The sequence below is a fragment of the Diabrotica virgifera genome, chromosome 8 (assembly GCF_917563875.1).
Source record: "Diabrotica virgifera virgifera chromosome 8, PGI_DIABVI_V3a".
NCBI lineage: Eukaryota > Metazoa > Arthropoda > Insecta > Coleoptera > Chrysomelidae > Diabrotica > Diabrotica virgifera.
The window spans coordinates 97,021,969-97,042,536 of NC_065450.1; the positions used below are offsets into that span (position 1 = coordinate 97,021,969).

At 33.9% G+C, this 20,568-nt stretch overlaps 1 protein-coding gene across 1 annotated transcript in view; it reads right to left on the reverse strand.

Annotated features, from left to right (window-relative positions):
• The window catches only part of LOC126890216 (mucin-6-like), a 52,817-nt gene that overhangs the window by 5,573 nt on the left and 26,676 nt on the right, over nucleotides 1-20,568 (reverse strand). The window contains exons 2-3 of the mRNA XM_050659070.1: nucleotides 13,662-13,850; nucleotides 3,894-4,079 (exon numbers count right to left, since the gene is read on the reverse strand). Of these exons, the coding sequence (XP_050515027.1) occupies nucleotides 3,894-4,079; nucleotides 13,662-13,850 (375 nt within the window). The remainder of the gene's footprint in view (nucleotides 1-3,893; nucleotides 4,080-13,661; nucleotides 13,851-20,568) is intronic.

Consider the following 20,568-nt stretch of genomic DNA (forward strand, 5'->3'; position numbering starts at 1 on the left):
TGTATAAATATCTCAAAGTAAAGCAAGCGCCGAAAATTGATCATAAGCCAAAGGAAACTGAGATAACTACGGAGTTTATATGAAGGGTCAAACGCTGCTTCGTTCACACATTAACAGTAGAAATTTGGTTTAGGCACTAAACATTATCTACGCGTATTCCGGGCTTAGCTATTCATTTGGCATTGTTAAGTGGACAAAAACGGATAATAAAATATTCAACGAAAAGTAAGAACGCACCTCACAAAGGCACGAAAACACCATCCTCGAAGTGAAGTAGAAAAAACGCCATTACTACGGAATTTAGGAGGAAGAGGACTTATCGATATAGATATTGATAAACAGATTGCTAATTTAAGAACTTATTTTGAGATACAGGCTGAGACGTGTACTCTACATCGAGCTATTTGCGCAGTAGGTGACACAACACCGATCAAACTGAGGGAACCAGAAATGATACGAACCATTGTAGGATAAACCACCTTACAAAAGATGAAAAAATGCGCACCTGGATGGGTAAACCTCTGCACGGGCGACATCCCAATGAGATCAGCCGAGACTATGTTGACAATACAGCGTCTAACTATTGAGGATCACGTTATACCAACCAAAAATTGCCTGAAATATATCATCACAGACCCTCAGGTTCAAAACGACAGATTCCGATATGGATTCAAGCCCAAGAAACCATTCAACATCTTACCGGAGGCTGCCAGGCATTTGTTGCTACTGATTATAAGGAACGGTATGACTTAGTAGGAAATATCATTCATCCAGAGATAGCCATCAAACTAGGACTTCTCCAAATAAACCATCTCCCATACTATCAATACTTTCCGGAGAGTATGCTTGAGAATGACAACTACAAGCTATACTGGGACTGCATTGTGCTCACAGACCAAACAGTGGCACATAATAGACCAGATCTCGTATTAGTTAATAAATTAAAGAGACAAACAACACTCGTTGATGTGGCGATACCTACAACAATAACCTGCGTTCTACATACTCTGAAAATATCGTTAATTATAGAGATCTTGAAATTCAAATACGAAGACAGTGGAGAATGCAAATCATCCAGACAATACCTTAATGCCTCTACTACTGAAGTCATTCTGAAGAACCTAGAAAACATAAAAAAGCTGAGTCTGAATGAACATCTCTATAAGACCATGCAGTAAGCTGTATTATTCTCGACGCGCGACGGCTAGATGTGTACGAAAATTTTTGGGAGATATTCCTGCATACCAAGGCTTCTAGGGCTCGATATCACGGAAAGAGTCCCACCAGAGCTCAATCCTTCTGATACCGTAGGTATCTTCCCGTGTATTTTCCCGTTAGAGGGAGGGAGGGCCGTATGGCTAAATACCGGGTGTCCACTTATATTTTCCCCCATTTTAACTGCCTATAACTTCTAAACGGCTCAAGATAGAAATATGCGGTTTTCGCTAAAATGTTTTATTTTAGTAAAAGTTTTGTCTGAATGGATTTAATTTTTTATATCGCTTTCAAAGACGAAAAGAAAAATGGCGGATTTTTGAAAAAAACGTTGTTGACTTTTTTTTAATGGAACACCCAGTATATTTTTTTGTAAATTGAAAGAAAGGTCATTCACCTATCCAGCGATATAAAGTTTTTCAAAATCGGTTGTCAAATCACTGAGTAATTAATTTTTAAAATGAGAGGTGCAACGTGGATATCACATACCCAAATAACATAACTAAGCGAATTGATGTGATTTCCACATTGCATCTCTCATTTTAAAAATTAATTGCTCAGTTATTTGACAACCGATTGTAAAAAGATTTATATCGTTGGATAGGTCAATGACCGCTTTTTCAAGTTTTTGGGTAAATGACTTTTTTTTTATATCGCTTTTAAATAAAAAATGACGGATTTTTGAAAAAAAAAACGTTGTTGACTTTTGTTATTGAAACACCCAGTATATTTTTTGTAGCTTGAAAAACGGTCATTTACCTATCCAGGGATGTAAAAATTTTTAAAATCGGTTGTCAAATGACTGAGCAAATAATTTTTAAAATGAGAGATGCAATGTGAAAATCACATAACCTAAATTTAGGTATGTGATATCCACGTTGCACCGCTCATTTAAAAAATTAATTACTCAGTGAGTTGACAACCGATTTTGAAAAACTTTATATCGCTGGATAGGTGAATGACTTTTCTTTCAATTTACAGAAAAATATACTGGGTGTTCCATTAAAAAAAAGTCAACAACGTTTTCTTCCAGAAAGCTGCCAATTTTTTTTCGTATTTGAAAGTGATATAAAAAAAAGTCAATACATTCAGACAAAACTTTTACTAAAATAAAACATTTCAGCGAAAACCGCATTTTCCTATCTTAAGCCGTTTATATAGGCAGTTAAAATGGGGGAAAATATAAGTGGACACCCGGTATATTATACAGTGCGCTGGAATAAGTGTTACCCCCCTAATAACTTATTTAGCACATAAATTCTAGCACATAAGCAAAACGCTCCGACAGGTCGATTTTTAAAATAATCAAAGTATATTATAACATCAATGTTTCGAACTTTACGCGATCCCTCTTCAGGTGACAGGCAAAACTTTGATTTTTTTAAATGGGAAAGTACATCATGTGATAGCTCATTTAAAAGCGTTTGAAATACAGATTACAAAAATGTATAATCCTTTTTAAAAGCGTAGGCGCAAAATTTCGATCGAATTGTTTTCAAACGCATTCATTTTTTTCTAATCCTGAGAAAACTCATAAGTATTTTTTAAAAATTTAAACGCAGAATAAAATATTACATTATTACCGAGGGCTGAAAGTCCCTTAGAATAAACAAAAATTTCTTTTGAATGATATATTTGAAATTAAAAATCCGACTAAATTTTCTTTTTTTTTTTCACCCCTGTGACTTATTAAAATAATCATTATAGAAGTTCTCAGGGACTTTTGACCCTCGATAATACTGTAATGTTTCATTCTGCGTTTAAATTTTTCAAAAATACTTTTGTTTACGTTTTCTCAGGATTCGAAAAAAATTATTACATTTCCAAATAATTCGACCGAAATTTTGCGCCTACGGTCTCAAAAAGGATTAAAGTATTTATTATACATTTTTGTAAGCAGTCTTTCAGAACCTTTTAAATGAGGTGTCAAAGTTGAGTGAGTATCAAAATCAAAGTTATCAGTGTCACCTGAAGAGGGACCGCGTAAAGTTCGAAACATTGATGCTATAATATACTATGATTATTTTAAAAATCGACCTGCCCGAGCGTTTTGCTTATGTGCTAAAAATAAATAAGTTAGTAAGGGGGGGGGGGGGTAACACTTATTCCAGCGCACTTTTAGGAGTTTTAATTTCTTCATCGAGATTTATTGTGTCATTTATCCAGCATTTTCAGTAATTAACTTTTGTAATTGGTTCGTTGTTGACAATTAGTTGCATAGAGGCAACGTCTTGTTTACTAACGACAAGTAGCTTTGTCTTTGATGTATTTCATCATTATTTAGTGATTATGGTCGATACGGTAAACAAGTTGGGAACAACACTCAACCTTGTCTGCCTGCTCGATTAATGAAATTTTGGTCGTCTCGTTTTCGTCTACCAGAATAGAGGCTCTTTGTTCCCAATATAAATCTTGTACAAATCTCTATCATATATTTAAATTATTCCTAGATATTCAAAAAGCCTATCTTAATGGACTCCTTAAAACTCCGTTAAAAACTTCAAACCCCATTAAAATATTTATAAAACAGATCTAAATTGGTTTCTCAACGTCCCATGATATATTTTTTTGAGAACCAAATGAAATATTTAGTGACAGTGTTACAAGCCTATCAACAAATAAATGAATTTACTTACTTACATGACCAGCTTTCTAGAAATACGCAATCTCCTACTTACATGGACAGCTTTCTAGAGGTACGCAATCTCCTGAAATTTCTTCTCTTATATATCCAATGTCACATACACATCGAGGAAAACACATTAATGGACATGAGATTCCGGTACAGTTTGGATAGGGATTTTGACAAGTTGGCTCAGGTTCACATGAATCACAGTCGTTCCAGATTTCATAGGGCGGACAGTCTTAAACAAACCAACAGACTATTACCTTTCTGTCAGTTTACAAAGGATAGTATTTTTCTGTCAATATTTCAAATAAAATAAGTAGCAACTAGAAATTACAGAGAAATCCCCTAAGACTTTTTCGTTTTCATAAATACTCCATTAAAATGTTACATTTTTTAAGCCATACCTTGCATTTGTTAGGGGAGTCAATTTTATTTCTTTAATATGTAGGGGGGATCAGTAGAAGTTTAAGTTCAAGTTTTTGGGGTCGCCACTTTTGTCTCCCGGCCGCCATCTTGGAAATGGGGTGCAAAGGGGTTTCGCGCTATATCTCGTAAACTACCAACCCTACGGAAAATCTAATTAAACATAAAATGTAGAAAATTAAATTTTCTACAATTTTGTTTCTATTACTTTTTATCGTCAAGTGACCAACAAAAAAAATAAATTAAAATATGTAAAAATTTTTTAACAAGTTTCCTTTTGGAGGTTATAACTTGTTTTCAGTTCATTTTAAAATAAAATAATACTGTAGCAATTTTGTAGAGAATTTTTCAGCGAACAATTTCCACTATAAAGTTGTTTAATTCTATTTATGTATATAGGTTTTACAGCGCTCCAAACTTGACCAGATTCTCGAATGCTCATAGGGATACAATAAAAACAAAAGTTCGGCTTACTTTTCTATCTATATAATATATTTTTTATTCATACAATTTATTATGATTTTAACATTCCTATGCTATTATTAATCTGTTTTTGACCTTTCTCCCCACTATAAAACTTATAACCCTAAGCATATATAGAAAAGGCCCAAGAAGTTGTTTGAGGACAAATTCGCCGGTTCAGAAGAAGAATGACGCAACCGCAAAATGCAAAATTCGTAAGAAGAGCAAAAAAACGGTTTTTGATATCAAAATCATAAAGTATGATCAAAATTAGCCATTCACCACACCGTGGTCAAGATCTCTAGATTTAAGCGTTTTTTGGGTTGTGCCGCTTGTCTATGAAGTAACATAACTTTTTTCCTATTATATATTTTGTCTTAAAATTTTTTAAAAAATTTTTTCATGAATTATATTTTATTGTTCTGTTGGTTAAAATTATAATATAAAAAGTTTGTCACTCAACTTTTTTAAGTAGTAAACATGAAACTAACGAAATATGATGACAAAATGTTTAAAAATTAACAACTCCTTTTTTAATGTGTTTAAACATTTTGGACATATTTCATTGTTATCTACATACTTCAGATATGACACAGTAAAATTTTTAAAAGGAAATATTTATAGCGACCAAAGATACAATGAGGTAAATTTGAAAAATCATAAAAATTGATTTTTGGGCTTTTTGTATAAAATTTGACTTTTGAACATGTTCCACCACCTCTAGATAAAAATAAACTTCATATTCGGATTCAGCGACCTCGAAAACATAAAAATAGACCAAAATTGGTCATTCACCTTAAATTTGATTTTCGTGGTCGGCATAACGGTTGATGCCGCTCGCCTAATATTATGGATAGAAAAATATTAATTTGTATTGTATTCCTATGAGAATTCGAGAATTTGGTCAAGTTTGGAGCGCTGTAAAACCTAGATAATAAATAAAATTAAACAACTTTATAGTAAAAATTATTGTTCATTGAAAAATCCTTTACAAAATCGCTATGATGTTATTTTATTTTGAAATGAACGAAAAAAAAGTAATAACCTCCAAAAGGAAACTTCTTACAACATTTTCTCTTATTTTTGTTTATAAGTTTTTTGTTGGTCACTTGACGATAAAAAGTAATAGATATAAAATTGTAGAAAATTTAATTTGCTACATTTTATATGTAATTAAATTTTCTGTAGGATTGCTAGTTTAGGAGATACAGCGCGAAAGACCTTTGCACCACTTTTTCTAATATGGCGACCGGGGGACAAGGGTGGCGACCCCAAGAACTTGAACTTAAGCTTCTACTGAACCCCCTACACATTAAAAAAATAAAATTGACTCCTCTAAGAAATGTAACATTTCAATGGACTAAAAATGATTATTTATTATTAGGTATATTAGAATTACACTTAAACCTTCCTTAATAGTTTCGATCTTTATCAAAATTTATGCTTCTGAAATTGTCTGATATTTAATTTGAAATTCAATCTCTTATCTTGTCTGTCACTATCAATACTTCATAGAATTTTGTTAATTTTATTGTAAATCATGAGAACAAAAAACTCATCCATCTCGACATAGTATTATCATATTCGGCCTAACATTTACTTTAGTTATTCGTATTCTCCTTTTATACTGTTTAGATATATGAATACGTCATATTTTAAATTATAAATGATGTACCGGGTGTCCCAATAAGAATGGCTCTCGGCCATATCTCAGGAACTGTTTGTAGTACAGATTTGAGAAAAAAATATTTATAACAAAAGTTGCCTCGGGAAAAGCCTGGAAATTATTTTCATAATTGTAGGTTCACCGCTAGAGGGCGTAATTGAATATCAAAAATTAAAAAATCAAAATTTTACAAAATTTGCCTAATGAAAGGGCACTGGAAATCCGATCATCGTATTCTTCATAAAATTCTGCGCATATTTGATTTTACAAGTTTAAGTCTATCTTTGCAAATAAGAGGTGGGAGGTGATTGAGAACCTTGATATGAAAAAATGGCTGTAAGTCCGGTTCTGCTAAATCATATTTTGCAAACTTGGTCTTGTTAAAAACAGCTCTTTTTCGTCAACGTAAGAGTTATAATTTCGAAAGAGCCTATTAAGTAATATGCCAGCTAGGAGGCGTTATTTAATTATTTTCAGAAATCTAGTTTTCTTTGGAAAGTATTAAATACAAGTATGCATTTTTAATCCTGCATTACAAAATTAGATCAAATTAGCAACAGAATAGCGAAAATCGCCTGTCGATTTTTTTTTCTATCTCGAGATATCTTAAAAAACGTGTAAATTTTAAACCTAACCGTTACTGTCACCGGTAAACGAAGTTAAGTAAAGGTAGTGTGCTGTGGAAAAAACAAAGAAACATTTTCCAGATCTCAACGTATATAATTAATTAAAACAACAATAAGACAAACAACACTAAAATATAACAAAGAAATAAAAACAACTACTTAGTGACGACTTAAATGTTCAAATTATTTCCCATCATTTTTGATTCACGCATTTACTCTTTCAAGAGTAGATTGAACAGCAGTCTTAATTTCTGCTCTCGAAATGCTTTGAATGGAGTTTCGTATTCTCTGGATCATTTTTTTTTTCGAGTAGGCCTAGTTGCAAAAACAAGGTTTTTAATCCGTCCCCATACCTAAATAAAAGTTAAATACCAAACCGTCCCCACACCAAACAGTTAAATCTGGTGATAGTCAGATAATTGGACCCTTTGTTTATTTTCGATAATGCTATTATTGGTGAACGGTATCTAATTATTTTAAGGAATGAATTGCCTCTTCTTCTGGAAGGTGTACCGCTAGCAGTTCGTAGGTCCATGTTGTTTCAGCACGATGGTTGTCCCGCGCATTTTTCCAGAGTAGTGAGAGATTTTTTAGATGAGTCATTCGCTGATAGCTGGATAGGACGTGGAAGCCTATTTTTTGGCTAGCCAGATTACCAGATTTAACTGTTTCAGACTTTTATTTATGGGGGCGGATTAAAGACCTTGTTTTTGCCGCTAGGCCCACTACTCGAGAAAACATGATCCAGAGAGTAGGAAACGCCATGCAAAGCATTGCGAGAGCAGAAATTGAGACTGCTGTTCAATATACTCTTAAAGAGTAAATACTTGCTTCGAAAATTATGGGCCATAATTTGAACATTTAAGTCGTTATAAGTAGTTGTTTTTATTTCTTTGTTATATTTTATAGTGTTCCTTGTCCTATTGTTGTTTTAATTAATACACGTTGACATCTAAAAAATGTTTCTTTGTTTTTTCCACAGCACACTACCTTTCCTTAACTTCATTTACCAGTGACAGTAACAGTTATGTTTAAAATTTACACGTTTGTTAAGATATCTCGAGATGAAACACGCATACTTGTATTTAATATTTTCCAAAGAAAACTAGATTTCTGAAAATAATTAAATAACGCCTCCTAGCTGGCATATTACTTAATAGGCTCTTTCGAAATTATAACTCTTACGTTGACGAAAAAGAGCTGTTTTCAACAAGACCAAGTTTGCAAAATTCGATTTAGCAGAGCCGGACTTACAGCCATTTTTTCATAACAAGGTTCCCACTCACCCCCACCTCTTATTTGCAAAAGGAAGACTTAAATTTGTAAAATCAAATATGCGCAGAATTTTATGAAGAATGCGATGATCGGATTTCCAGTGCCCTTTCATTAGGCAAATTTTGTAAAATTTTGATTTTTTAATTTTTGTTATTCAATTACGCCCTCTAATGGTGAACCTACAATTATGAAAATAATTTCCAGGCTTTTCCCGAGGCAACTTGTGTTATAAATATTTTTTTCTTAAAGTTGTACTATAAACGGTTCCTGAGATATGGCCGAGGGCCATTCTTATTGGGACACCCGGTACATACTTATTTTCTGTATATCTGATTTCTTATTTATTAACGTATTACTTTAAGATTATACTTTTAGTACCTTGTTCTGTTCACGTCGGTAATCCGATATAGTTTTCATGGCATTAGAAGTGTTAAAGCGCTGGTTTCCTCGAAAGCGGCACCGACAAACAGCGACCGTAGCACTGCGATGAATTACGTCAGATTACGCTGAAAAATTCAAGGTTCTTCACTGCGGCAATGGAATATGCAAGCTCAGCAAGCGGTGGCTTCCAACGCATCCTTGGAAACCAACGCTATTATTTTGCGTGGTACAGTTTTTTTATGATATAATTCATCGCAGTGTTACGATCGCAGGTTGTCGGCACCGCTTTCGAGGAAACCAGCGCTTAAGGAATCATGTCTTGAACTTAATTCTTTTTCAACCATCACTATGTTTAAGCAATCAACGGTTTAAGAGATAGATTTAGTGATAGGTGAGAAACCATTTTGCTACTACGCGTCAAATCACTGAAAAATGGTTTGGAGTAGAAGGTAGACCTGTTATGGTAGCAAGCGGGGATTTTTGCAGTTACTCGAGCGCGTCAGAAAATCACATGGGGAGAAACCTTGTAACCCGTAAATGTACCCCTACCATATATTGGAATTTAATACAGGGGAGTTCGTTAAGGGGGGCCCGAAAAAAAATCTACCCTTAGAAAAACACGAAATCGTCAGATTAAGATAAGGCAGGTTAAGTACATGCAGAACAGTGTATATTTAAAACATCTGACGGTTTGAGCAGGACGTAAGGCAATGTCACAAAGTTTCACCAGAAAAAAACGAATATTTCGAGAAATAAACGTCAGATCGAAAAACTAAAATATACGTGTTTAATATTTTTCAAAAATCTATCGAAAGATACCAAACACGAGCCCCTACGGAAAAGGCTGGTGGTAAATTTACAATTCTAAATAGGAACCCCGCGATATTTCGCGAAATGATCAGATCAAAAAACTGCAAAATGAACGTATTCAATATTTTTGAAAAATCTATCAAATGACACCAAACACGACCCCCCACGTAGGTGGGGTGGGGGTTACTTTAAAAACGTAAATAGGAGCCCCATTTTTTATTGCAGATTTGGATTCCTTACGTAAAAATAAGAAACTTTTATTCGAGACATTTTTTCGAATTATGGATTGATGGTGCTATAATCGCAAAAAATGATTGTTGGAAATGGAAAATAAATTAAAAAATTGAAAGTTCCCATTTAAATGGAAAACTTTACTTAACTTTTTTTGGTTTTAGGACCTATTCTTCACAACCCATTAGGTCCCAATAACGCTCGAGTGACTGCAAATTTAACATACTTTCCTTCCCTACTATTAGGTACTATGCGCACACTATACTCAGGGGTCACCAATTCACCGCATCCGGACCGTTGGCTAGTTTTGTGCGGACCGCCATTGAATTCAGAATATAGCGTTTGGCAATTTTGAAAATGTTTGGCCATTAAATTGCGTACTGCGTTTGGCTCAACTTATGTGTGCGAAGCAGCTTTTTCAAGAATGAACTTTATTAAAAATCAGTACAGATCTCAGCTAACAGATGCATATCTTAACTCTCTAATAAGAATCAGGTGCACTAAACTCACTCAAAACTTCAGTCAGTTGTACATTATAAAAAATGTCATTTTTCTCACTGATAATTTAATTTAATTAAAGAGGTTTCTCTTGTTATACATACTTATTATAATCATTAATTTCGAACTTAAGTAAACTGCTATATAAAATTGTCACGTGCGTTTTTTATATTCATTTCCTCAGTACTATAAGTAGATTTAAGTGGGAGTACTTTTCAGCTATGCATTTAATTGAAATAGTTTTCAGATTTAATAAGTTTGCAACAAACAGCTTGCATTGAAACTAATGTAGAAAAGATAACATGTCATGGTCATTACCATTTTGTACTATGATTATTTATTTTAAATTTCTCAGTTTCAATAACTGGGTTTAAAGAAAGGGTCATCAACATTCACAATATAAATTCTTAACTTTTAAACTATTACTGTGTTGCTGTGTTAAAAATAAAAATTTTCTGATTCGTTTTTTTTTGCGGATTCCTGTTCAAATATGTCTCCTTTAAACAAATCAGAAGGGTGCCAGGCGAAACAATTTTTCAAAATTACCTTTCTGCCTTTTTTTGGGTAATTTTAAACAAAAAAGATCTCTTGGCATATTTCTGAAAAGTTGATAGTATAAATAACAATTAAAAACAATGATCTAAATCAGTGGTTCCCAACCTCTTATGTCTGGCGACCCACTATCTGATGTTTTTTCATATTCGCGACCCATCCCTCACCCATGATGATACGCTATTCTGTACTCTGTACGTCACTCAGCTACTGTCAGAGGCACGCCGCGACCCACCTGAAATATGTCCGCGACCCACTAGTGGGTCGCGACCCACCGGTTGGGAAACGCTGATCTAAATAATTGAAATAACCCCCGATTACTCATTAAAATATTGAAATTGAATGTTTTAACTTCAATTTAGTCACTTGACAACCGCAAAAATAATAATAAACATGAGTTTTCAAGCTTTAAAAATTCTTATTTTCGCATTTTTCAAATTTTAAATCGCTTAAAACCAGTCATCTGTCAAGTTTTGGGAAAATGACAGAGCTTGTTTTGTTTAAGATGACCTAAAAAATGTTAAAAACATATTTTCGGGGCCAAAAAGATGATGTTCTGAAATTGTTAAAAAAATTGTTTAACAATTTCTGCCCAAAAATTTCGCCCAGCACCCTTCTGATTTGTTTATAGGAGATATTTTTTAACAAGAATCCTCAAAAGAAAACGAATCAGAACAACCAGACACAGATAGCATTAAATCCGGACCCCGGAAGCGTCATAAGTTTTTGAAACGGACTCTGAGGGAAACTAATTGGTGACCCCTGCATTATACCGTCGCAATCGAGCTTTTGGACTGGGTTTATTCCGCTCACGACTAGTACTTCCTTTGACTGCGGATCACTGTCATTAACGTTTGAATTTGTGCAGAAAACGGCAGCATTGGGTGACAGAATGGCATAATGTAACATTCAGCAATTAATCACGATTTTGTTTAGTAATGCATGCCAGTCGTAGGATGGTAAGACGCCACCGTGGAGAGCGACGAGATATCTGGTTTGCTGTTGAGACGCTTGTACAGTACAATGTACACACGACAGTTGGAGTAATGGTTTGTGGGTTATTGCCTATAGTAGCCGATCAACACTTGTGTTTTTGCGAGGCAGTGTAACAGCTGCACGTTATGTTGATGACATCTTTCAAACCACTTTACTGGCTTGTCTAGATGGCCGTCGACACGCCTTTTTTCAGGCAAAACAACGCGCGTCCCATATTGCTAGTCGAACTACGGACTTTCTCCAAGAAGTCCTCCTTAATGTTTTGCTGTGGGCACCCCTTTCACCGGATTTAAATCCTATCGAACATGTGTGGGATATGATGGGAAGGAGAATGTCCACTCTGCACCATCCTCCACAAGCTGATATCGATCATCTCATTTTGTCAATGCCTAAACGCCTACAGGAGTGTATTCAGCTACTCGGACGCGAAACACACAATCATAAAAAATTAAGTTCAAGAAATGATTGCTTCTGGGTGTAATACTCCTAATGTCACTGAGTATATTAACATGAAAGTAGCTTTTTTCATTCTTCTTGGACTATAATTTTTTTTCAACCTGTGTTTGTAATATTTTTTTATATCAACCGATGTACATCCTGCACATTCATTATTTTTAATGTAAAATAATTGATGTTCATTTATTCTTTCATTTACTATTCTTGAAGTTTCACTAGAAGGCTAGGAGTGCATTCAATAACATGGCCAAACTCTTTAAAAGCCACAACCTTAATCTAGAGATATAAATAAGGCTCCTACGATGTTATCTCTTCTCAATATTGTATTACGGAGTTGAATCCTGGACACTCACAGAAGCAATGGAGAAAAAACTTGAAGCCTTCGAGATGTGGCTATACAGGCGAATCCTAAGGATATCATGGACGGACAAGATAACCAACGAGACCGTATTACGAAGAGTGGGCAAAGAAAGAGAGGTGATGTATACCATTAAAAGGAGAAAGTTAGAATATCTCGGACACATAATGAGAAACGGCACTAAATAGAGATTACCGAAGGTAATCCTTCAAGGTAAAGTATTCGGAAAGCGAGGAATTGGAAGAAGAAGAATATCATGGTTAAAGAATCTGAGGAAATGGTTCTCCACAACAACAACTAATCTATTTAAATCATCAGTTAATAAAATAATTATAGCCAGAATAATCGGCAATATTCGAAACGAATAGGCACTAAAAGAAGAAGAAGAAGAAGTTTCACTCAATTAAACTTTTCGTAGTCACGAGGTATTTTATTAGTTGTTTTGGTCTTGTTTTAGTTTTAGATCAAATAGATCTCAATGTAGTGGTTGGTTTAATTGTTATTACAATATTATGTTTCTATGAATAGAAGTGCTTCGGCCTATACCTAGAAGAGTTTTTTGTGACCACACCGTCGAAAGTTCGTGTATTTGTTATTTGGATTGAGTCAATGGAGGCAATCTAGATTACTCACGTTAAACGACTCAAAATTTTTTTCCGACCAAATTGTTCAGGTTTTTTCAACACTCGAATGAAATAAAAATTACTTTTTGATGGCTTAAGTGACAAACGCCCCACTACCATACTCCGCTAAGCTTAAAGTTTGTCTGACTCCATCCATAAAAACAAATACATACACAAAGTTTCGATGGTGTATTTATAAAAAAATTCTTCTAGCACCTCTAAATATTATCATTGCATTTTCCTCGAATCGTTTCTTATAAATGTTTTCCTCTACTTTGTAATCCCTTTTTTATAAATGTCAACGAATAATTATTTTTATTAAATGTTTTACCTTTCAGCTTTTTACCTCTAAAAATCATTCTCTTAGTACTAGCAATTCTAGATTTATTATACAGTGATTGCGTTACCCCCTTATTAGGAACCTTTAAAGAGGTACATATTATATTCATCGTGTATTTACCTGGACAGCATCCTTCGATCACGCATTCTCCGGAAATACGATCTCGAATGTATCCATTTCCAGCATCGCATTCGCAACGTTCATAACATATATCTAGATCGTATCCTGGGTGGTAAGGGAATCTGTTTTGGCAAGTCCGCTCAGGTAACCATGGGGCGCAGTCATTCCAAATTTCATCAGGTGGGCACCCTACAAAGTAGGATATTTACTGTTATGCTCTACTTTATCTATTTATTTAGATTGATCAGCAAATTCTTAATTTAATTGATTACTCAATTATTTTATTTACTGCCTATGTAAAAACAAAACTAAATTCGAATTAAATTTTCCAATCAATTTTATTCTCAGGGCTAATTTTGTATTTGATACAATACCTGTGATCTGTGGCTTCTAGTATTTCTAGTTGCTTACTTCTTCCAGGGTGGAAACAGGGAAATTGAAAACACTCAAAATCATATAAATGTAATCTTGTTTTTATCAAATAAGCCGTGTACATATGATTCAGAAAATACTAAAATTTAACTTTGTTGCAACAATTTCTAACTTAATAAATTAAACTCTAACTCTGATATCTCCTTGTTTTGACAAAAAAATTATTTAATTAATTTATTATTTACTCATACTAAATTTAATGAATTTTACTTTTCTTCTTTTGAATTGATTTCTCAAATTTGAAATGACTAACTGCGTTCAAAAAAATTGTTCAATAAACAAATAAACAAATATGGTTTTGATATAAACAAATTTTCTCCATTCCGACAAATGATTTGACTAACCTTTTTGTTTCTTCACTCCCTCGTTTTCTGGATTGCGCCGTCCTTGATTCTTCCAACACGTACTCTCTGGATGTTGCGAAAAAGTCCCTCACGTCAAAACTGTTTCCAAGAAAAACACACAGGACTTGCTCGAATTCTATTACTCAGTTTTCCTTGCTCGATATCTTGTGCACAAAAAGATAATAATCAGCTACTCGTTCTAGACAAAACAAAGGAATCTCCCTCGGACAAGGAAAATTAACTCTTCAACCGGTCGACAATTTGATTTCAACTTGATTCTGCTCGCAAAGGCTGATCACACCACTCTACTTATTACTCACTTTTCAAAACTCGACTGCCTTCTATCGATGTTCATTACACAGTACCGCTTATTTCTCTCTCAAATCCAGACTCCAACATTCATTATCCCTACTCCCGATGTTTTCCATCCAATCAACAACAACCTCTCTCAAACCATGTATTTCTTAAGAAACCAAATATTCTTCCACATAACTTTTCCAATTTGTCAAATTTCAAGAAATATCATAATTAGTTCTTTTCTACTTTCTATTTTTACATCTAAAAACTAATACAATTTGTTTACCAAATTAAAAACCTTCCCGGAAAGATCTTAAAAACGTCATTGTTCCCGTCAACGCTCTGTCCACTTTCTAATCACCGAGTTGTTTGTTAATGTCCCGTCCATTTCGTCGAATCATTATCACTAATCGTTTTCATTTTTCCGAAACACTTGTTTAATAGCAAAATTAAATTCTATACAATTTTGGTCATATACAGGGTGATGAAAAACTATGATCTTATGGGTTTTGATATAAATTTAATTTTTTTGAATTTCTTTAATTCTACAACAAAATCCCCGCCTTTTGAATTCGATAAAATTATTTGCATCTGCAACCGATTTTCTCTAGGCAAAACAATTTTCCGGTATACCTACTTCATTATACTAATTTATTTCCTATTTCCTACCTTAACTATTTCCTACGGGTCCTTCCTTCCTTTACTCATGATATTTGTACACATCGGGAAAGTTACATACCCCTCTGGTCTTTTGATTTTCTTCTTCTATTTCCTTCATTCTCTTTTTCTTCCAAACATCATGAGCCTGTTTTTGGGCCAATTTATGTTCTCCATTTCTGAAATTTTCGTAGTCTCTTAAATTCAAATGCATCCCTTTTTCTTTCCTTTCTCTTTCTTTTGTTAATTTAATCTTTTCTTCTTCTTCTGGGCTCACCTCTTCTTTTGAGGAATCCCAGGTTTCCTTTGCTTTTTTTACTCTCAAATTTTTTTCTTCTGGGCTCAACTCTTCTTTTGAGGAGTCCCAGATTTCATTTTCCTTTATCTTCTTCTGCCACCTTCTTCCCTTTCTTCTTTGTCCTTGTTTCATTGCCACATTCACCTCGAGTGTTTGTTCTTTTTCTGAATCGTCAATTTTCCGTTTTTCATGTTCCTTGTCTTTTTCAAGATTCCCGGTTCTTCTTCTTTTTCCTCTGTGAATTTCTTCTGGTTATTTTTGGACTCAATTGCTAAGTATTTTTCCTTCTACAGAAGGAAAACGGAATCCAGGCCGTAGAAGAATGTCGTGGATGCGGAATTTGAGAGAGTGGTTTGGCTGCACCACTAATGAACTTTTTAGGTCAGCTGTAAACAAAGTCAGGGTAGCCTTGATGATTTCCAATCTCCTATAGGAGTGGCACAAGAAGAAGAAGAAGCTAAGTATTTTTCTGTCAATTCGTCCACTCCTACAATCATGTCCTGCGACATATTCGGCATTATCACACATTGTAGTGCGTACATTTTCTTACCCAATCGTACCCTTATTCGTATGCCTTCATTTATCAATGCCAATGTCCGTTTATTTGCGCTCACTAAGTTCACCCTAGGTATTTTGTAAATTAAATTTGTTAAATTAACTTCTTCTATTAATTTTCTGTTGACTAGTGTTAATTCCGAGCCAGTGTCTATCATAATTTTAATTGGTTTTTCGTTAATAAAGCCATCCACAAATTTCAAATTTATTCCATTTCCTTTTTTATTGTTTCCTGCCAGTTATATAAATTCCTTCGGGTGACAAAAAATTCCTGTTTGGGTTTTTGTTTCTAGTGAGCGTCTTCGTGAAAAGACGCCGGTTCCTCTTCGTTGTTTATATTTTCGTCGTAATGTTTCTCTTCGTCATATTCTTCTGTCTGGGTGTTATTTACCTCTCTTCTATTTGCTCTTGGTCTATCTGATCTGTTTCTGTTTTCTCGATATCCATGTTCATTTTGTCTACCATTATTTCTGTTTTCTTGATTTGGGTGTGTTGTGTTTCTATTCTGGTTTTCTCGATTTCTGTCCTCATTCCATTGCCTATTTCTTTGTTCATAATTTTCTCTTCTGTTGTCTCTATTTTCGTTTTCCCTCCTGGGATTATAATCTCGTCTTGTATAGTCCCTCCTATTATTTTGTCTTCTATCTCTGTAATCCTGTGTTTCTCGGGGTCTGTAATCTTCTTGCGATCTTCTTGATTTTCTTTCTCTTTGACGTGATTCTCTTATTTGTAGGAATTGGCACAAACTATCTATGTCTTTGTAATTTAATGTGGTATGGTCTTCTAGCGTTTCTTCGAAATGTCTTGCAATCAATTCGAATAATTGTTCTGACGAATAATTATATTGTAAATGTTTTGCATTATTGTATATTTGTAATGCGTATGTTTTTTCCGAGATACCCATCCGATCATTGTATTTCCCATTTTGTAATTCTTTGTGGATTTCCATTTGTTGGACTTTTCCCCAGAAATAGTTTAAAAATTTTTGTTCAAACTATTGCCAGCTGTCAATTTCTTCTTCTTTGCTGTCAAACCACAGACCTGCCTCATACTTAAGATGGTTTCTGATCATTTCTTTAACTGTTTCTAAATTTCCAATGTGTTGTACTTTCTTTTTCAGGCTATTTATGAAAGGCACTGGGTGTAATCTTCTTACATCCACGCCAAACCGTATTTTCACGTCATCTGTGCTATGTATAACCATTTCTCTTCTTTCTCCAACATTTTGTTGAGTATTGATTTCCGCAATTTTTCTTTCGTTTTCTTTGATCTTTCTTTCCACTTCTTCTATGTCTGCTTGAATAGCGTTTTCCAACTTGTTTTCCAAATTTTCGAGTTCCTTTTCCTGGCAATTCGTTAACTCCTTTATTTTATTTTGAATTTTCATTTCTTGTTCTTTCATTTCGTTCTTCATCATTGTCAAACATCCTTTTATTTCCTTTTCATATTTCCCTATGCGTTCCTCTATTTTCTTGTTGTTTTCTTCTATTACTTGTTTTGTTTCCTCCTGGTTTTCTTGTAATTTTTGTTGTGTTTCTTCCATGACTCGTTTCGTTTCACGTTGATTTTCATCGATTGTCCTTTTTGCTTCATCAGTTTTTTCTGATGTTTCTTTCATGACTCGTTTTGATTCCTCCTGATTTTTATCCATTTTTCCCGATGTTTCTTTCATGGCTTGTTTTGATTCTTCCTGATTTTTATCCATGGTTCTTTTTGCTTCATCCATTTTTTGTGATTGTATTTGCATAAGTTGTAATAATGGTTCTAATTCTGTCAATTATTCCTTTTTTCCTGTTGCCATGATTGTGGTGTCTAAAATGTCTTCTTGATCCAAGTGTTCTCCTTGTTCCAAATGTTCTTCTTTTTCTGAATATTCTCTTTGTTTTTCGTTTTCTTTGCTTTTGTTTCTTGTCTCTGGCATTTCTTTTCAAAAATTACTATCCCCGCCAAATAGGAAACTTTAAAAGACCCTATCTGTTGCAGACACGAAAACTTTCTCTTACCCAATGTAATACGAATATTTCAAAAAATCATCAAATGCAAATATCAAATAAATAAAATAAATTATTAAAATTGTACCTAAAGAAATTTATATGTCGTAATTCAAATATATCAATTTTGACCACTCAATATAGATTTTCAATCACCTGCTTTTAACCAGAAATACTCTCTAAACCCCCACGTTGGGCGCCATTTTGTTATGCTCTACTTTATCTATTTATTTAGATTGATTAGCAAATTCTTAATTTAATTGATTACTCAATTATTTTATTTACTGCCTATGTAAAAACAAAACTAAATTCAAATTAAATTTTCCAATCAATTTTATTCTCAGGGCTAATTTTGTATTTGATACAATACCTGTGATCTGTGGCTTCTAGTATTTCTAGTTGCTTACTTCTTCCAGGGTGGAAACAGGGAAATTGAAAACACTCAAAATCATATAAATGTAATCTCTTGTTTTTATCAAATAAGCAGTGTACATATGAATCAGAAAATACTAAAATTTAACTTTGTTGCAACAATTTCTAACTTAATAAATTAAACTCTAACTCTGATATCTCTTTGTTGTGACAAAAAAATTATTTAATTAATTTATTATTTACTCATACTAAATTTAATGAATTTTACTTTTCTTCTTTTGAATTGATTGGTCAAATTTGAAATGACTAACTGCGTTCAAAAAAATTGTTCAATAAACAAATAAACAAATATGGTTTTGATATAAACAAATTTTCTCCATTCCGACAAATGATTTGACTAACCTTTTTGTTTCTTCACTCCCTCGTTTTCTGGATTGCGCCGTCCTTGATTCTCCCAACACGTACTCTCTGGATGTTGCGAAAAGTCCCTCACGTCAAAATTGCTTTCAAGAAAAACACACAGGACTTGCTCGAATTATATTACTCAGTTTTTCTTGCTCGATATCTTGTGCACAAAAGGATAATAATCAGCTACTCGTTCTAGACAAAACAAAGGAATCTCCCTCGGACCAGGAAAATTAACTCTTCAACCGGTCGACAATTTGGTTTCAACTTGATTCTGCTCGCAAAGGCTGATCACACCACTCTACACTTATTACTCACTTTTCAAAACTCGACTGCCTTCTATCGATGTTCATTACACAGTACCGCTTATTTTTCTCTCAAGTCCAGACTCCAACATGCATTATCCCTACTCCCGATGTTTTCCATCCAGTCAACAACATCTCCCAAACCATTTATTTCTTAAGAAACCAAATATTCTTCCACATAACTTTTCCAATTTGTCAAATTTCAAGAAATATCATAATTAGTTCTTTTCTACTTTCACATCTAAAAACTAATACAATTTAAAAACCTTCCCGGAAAGATCTTAAAAACGTCATTGTTCCCGTCAACGCTCTGTCCACTTTCTAATCACCGAATTGTTTGTTAATGTCCCGTACATTTGGTCGAATCATTATCACTAATCGTTTTCATTTTTCCGAAACACTTGTTTAATAGCAAAATTAAATTCTATACAATTTTGGTCATATACAGGGTGATGAAAAACTATGATCGTATGGGTTTTGATATAAATTTAATTTTTTTGAATTTCTTTAAAAAAAAAACAATTCTACAACAATATATATGAGGTTAATCGTCATAATACACACCTCAAAGTAATCTAGGGGACAAAAACAAAATACGAGATAACAGAAGGATTTCAAATATTTAAGACAGAAGTGGTAAACAAGTGTACCGAATATAAAATAAACATTTTTTCTTATAATTATCGCAATAGCTCTTAATAAAATAAGATAAAAGTAAAAAAAATTGTAAGTAAAAAAAATAAAAAATAAATTTGTTGCCCCCCAATTCCCAATGAAGTAGTCTTTAGGTTAAGTTAGTCTAGTGTATGATCTCCACAGTTATTGATTACTGCCCTATATTTGTTAGGCTAACTCATGATCAGATGGTCAGTGTCTTGCTGCGGTCTTCTGCTCCACTCCATTGAAACGCACTCAAACAGTTGCTGTCTTGTACTGAACGCAATATTTTGTTGTAAAATGCGTCTGCTTAATATGTACCATACATGCTCAATTGGGTTTAAATCTGGCGATTTTGCAGGCCATGATAAAACCTCAATTTCATTGTCTTCGAGGAATGTTTGCCCTGGCTGCATGTGGACGCGCATTGTCGTGCATTAATTGAACTTGGGAACCAGCTTGTTATGTAACGGGTACAACAATAGGTTCGAGAATAATATCGCGGTAGTCTGTTGAATTTAGAAACAGTTCTAGACAAACGAGATTGGTTCTTCCACCAAGAGGGATGCCACCCCATACCGTTATACCGTGATC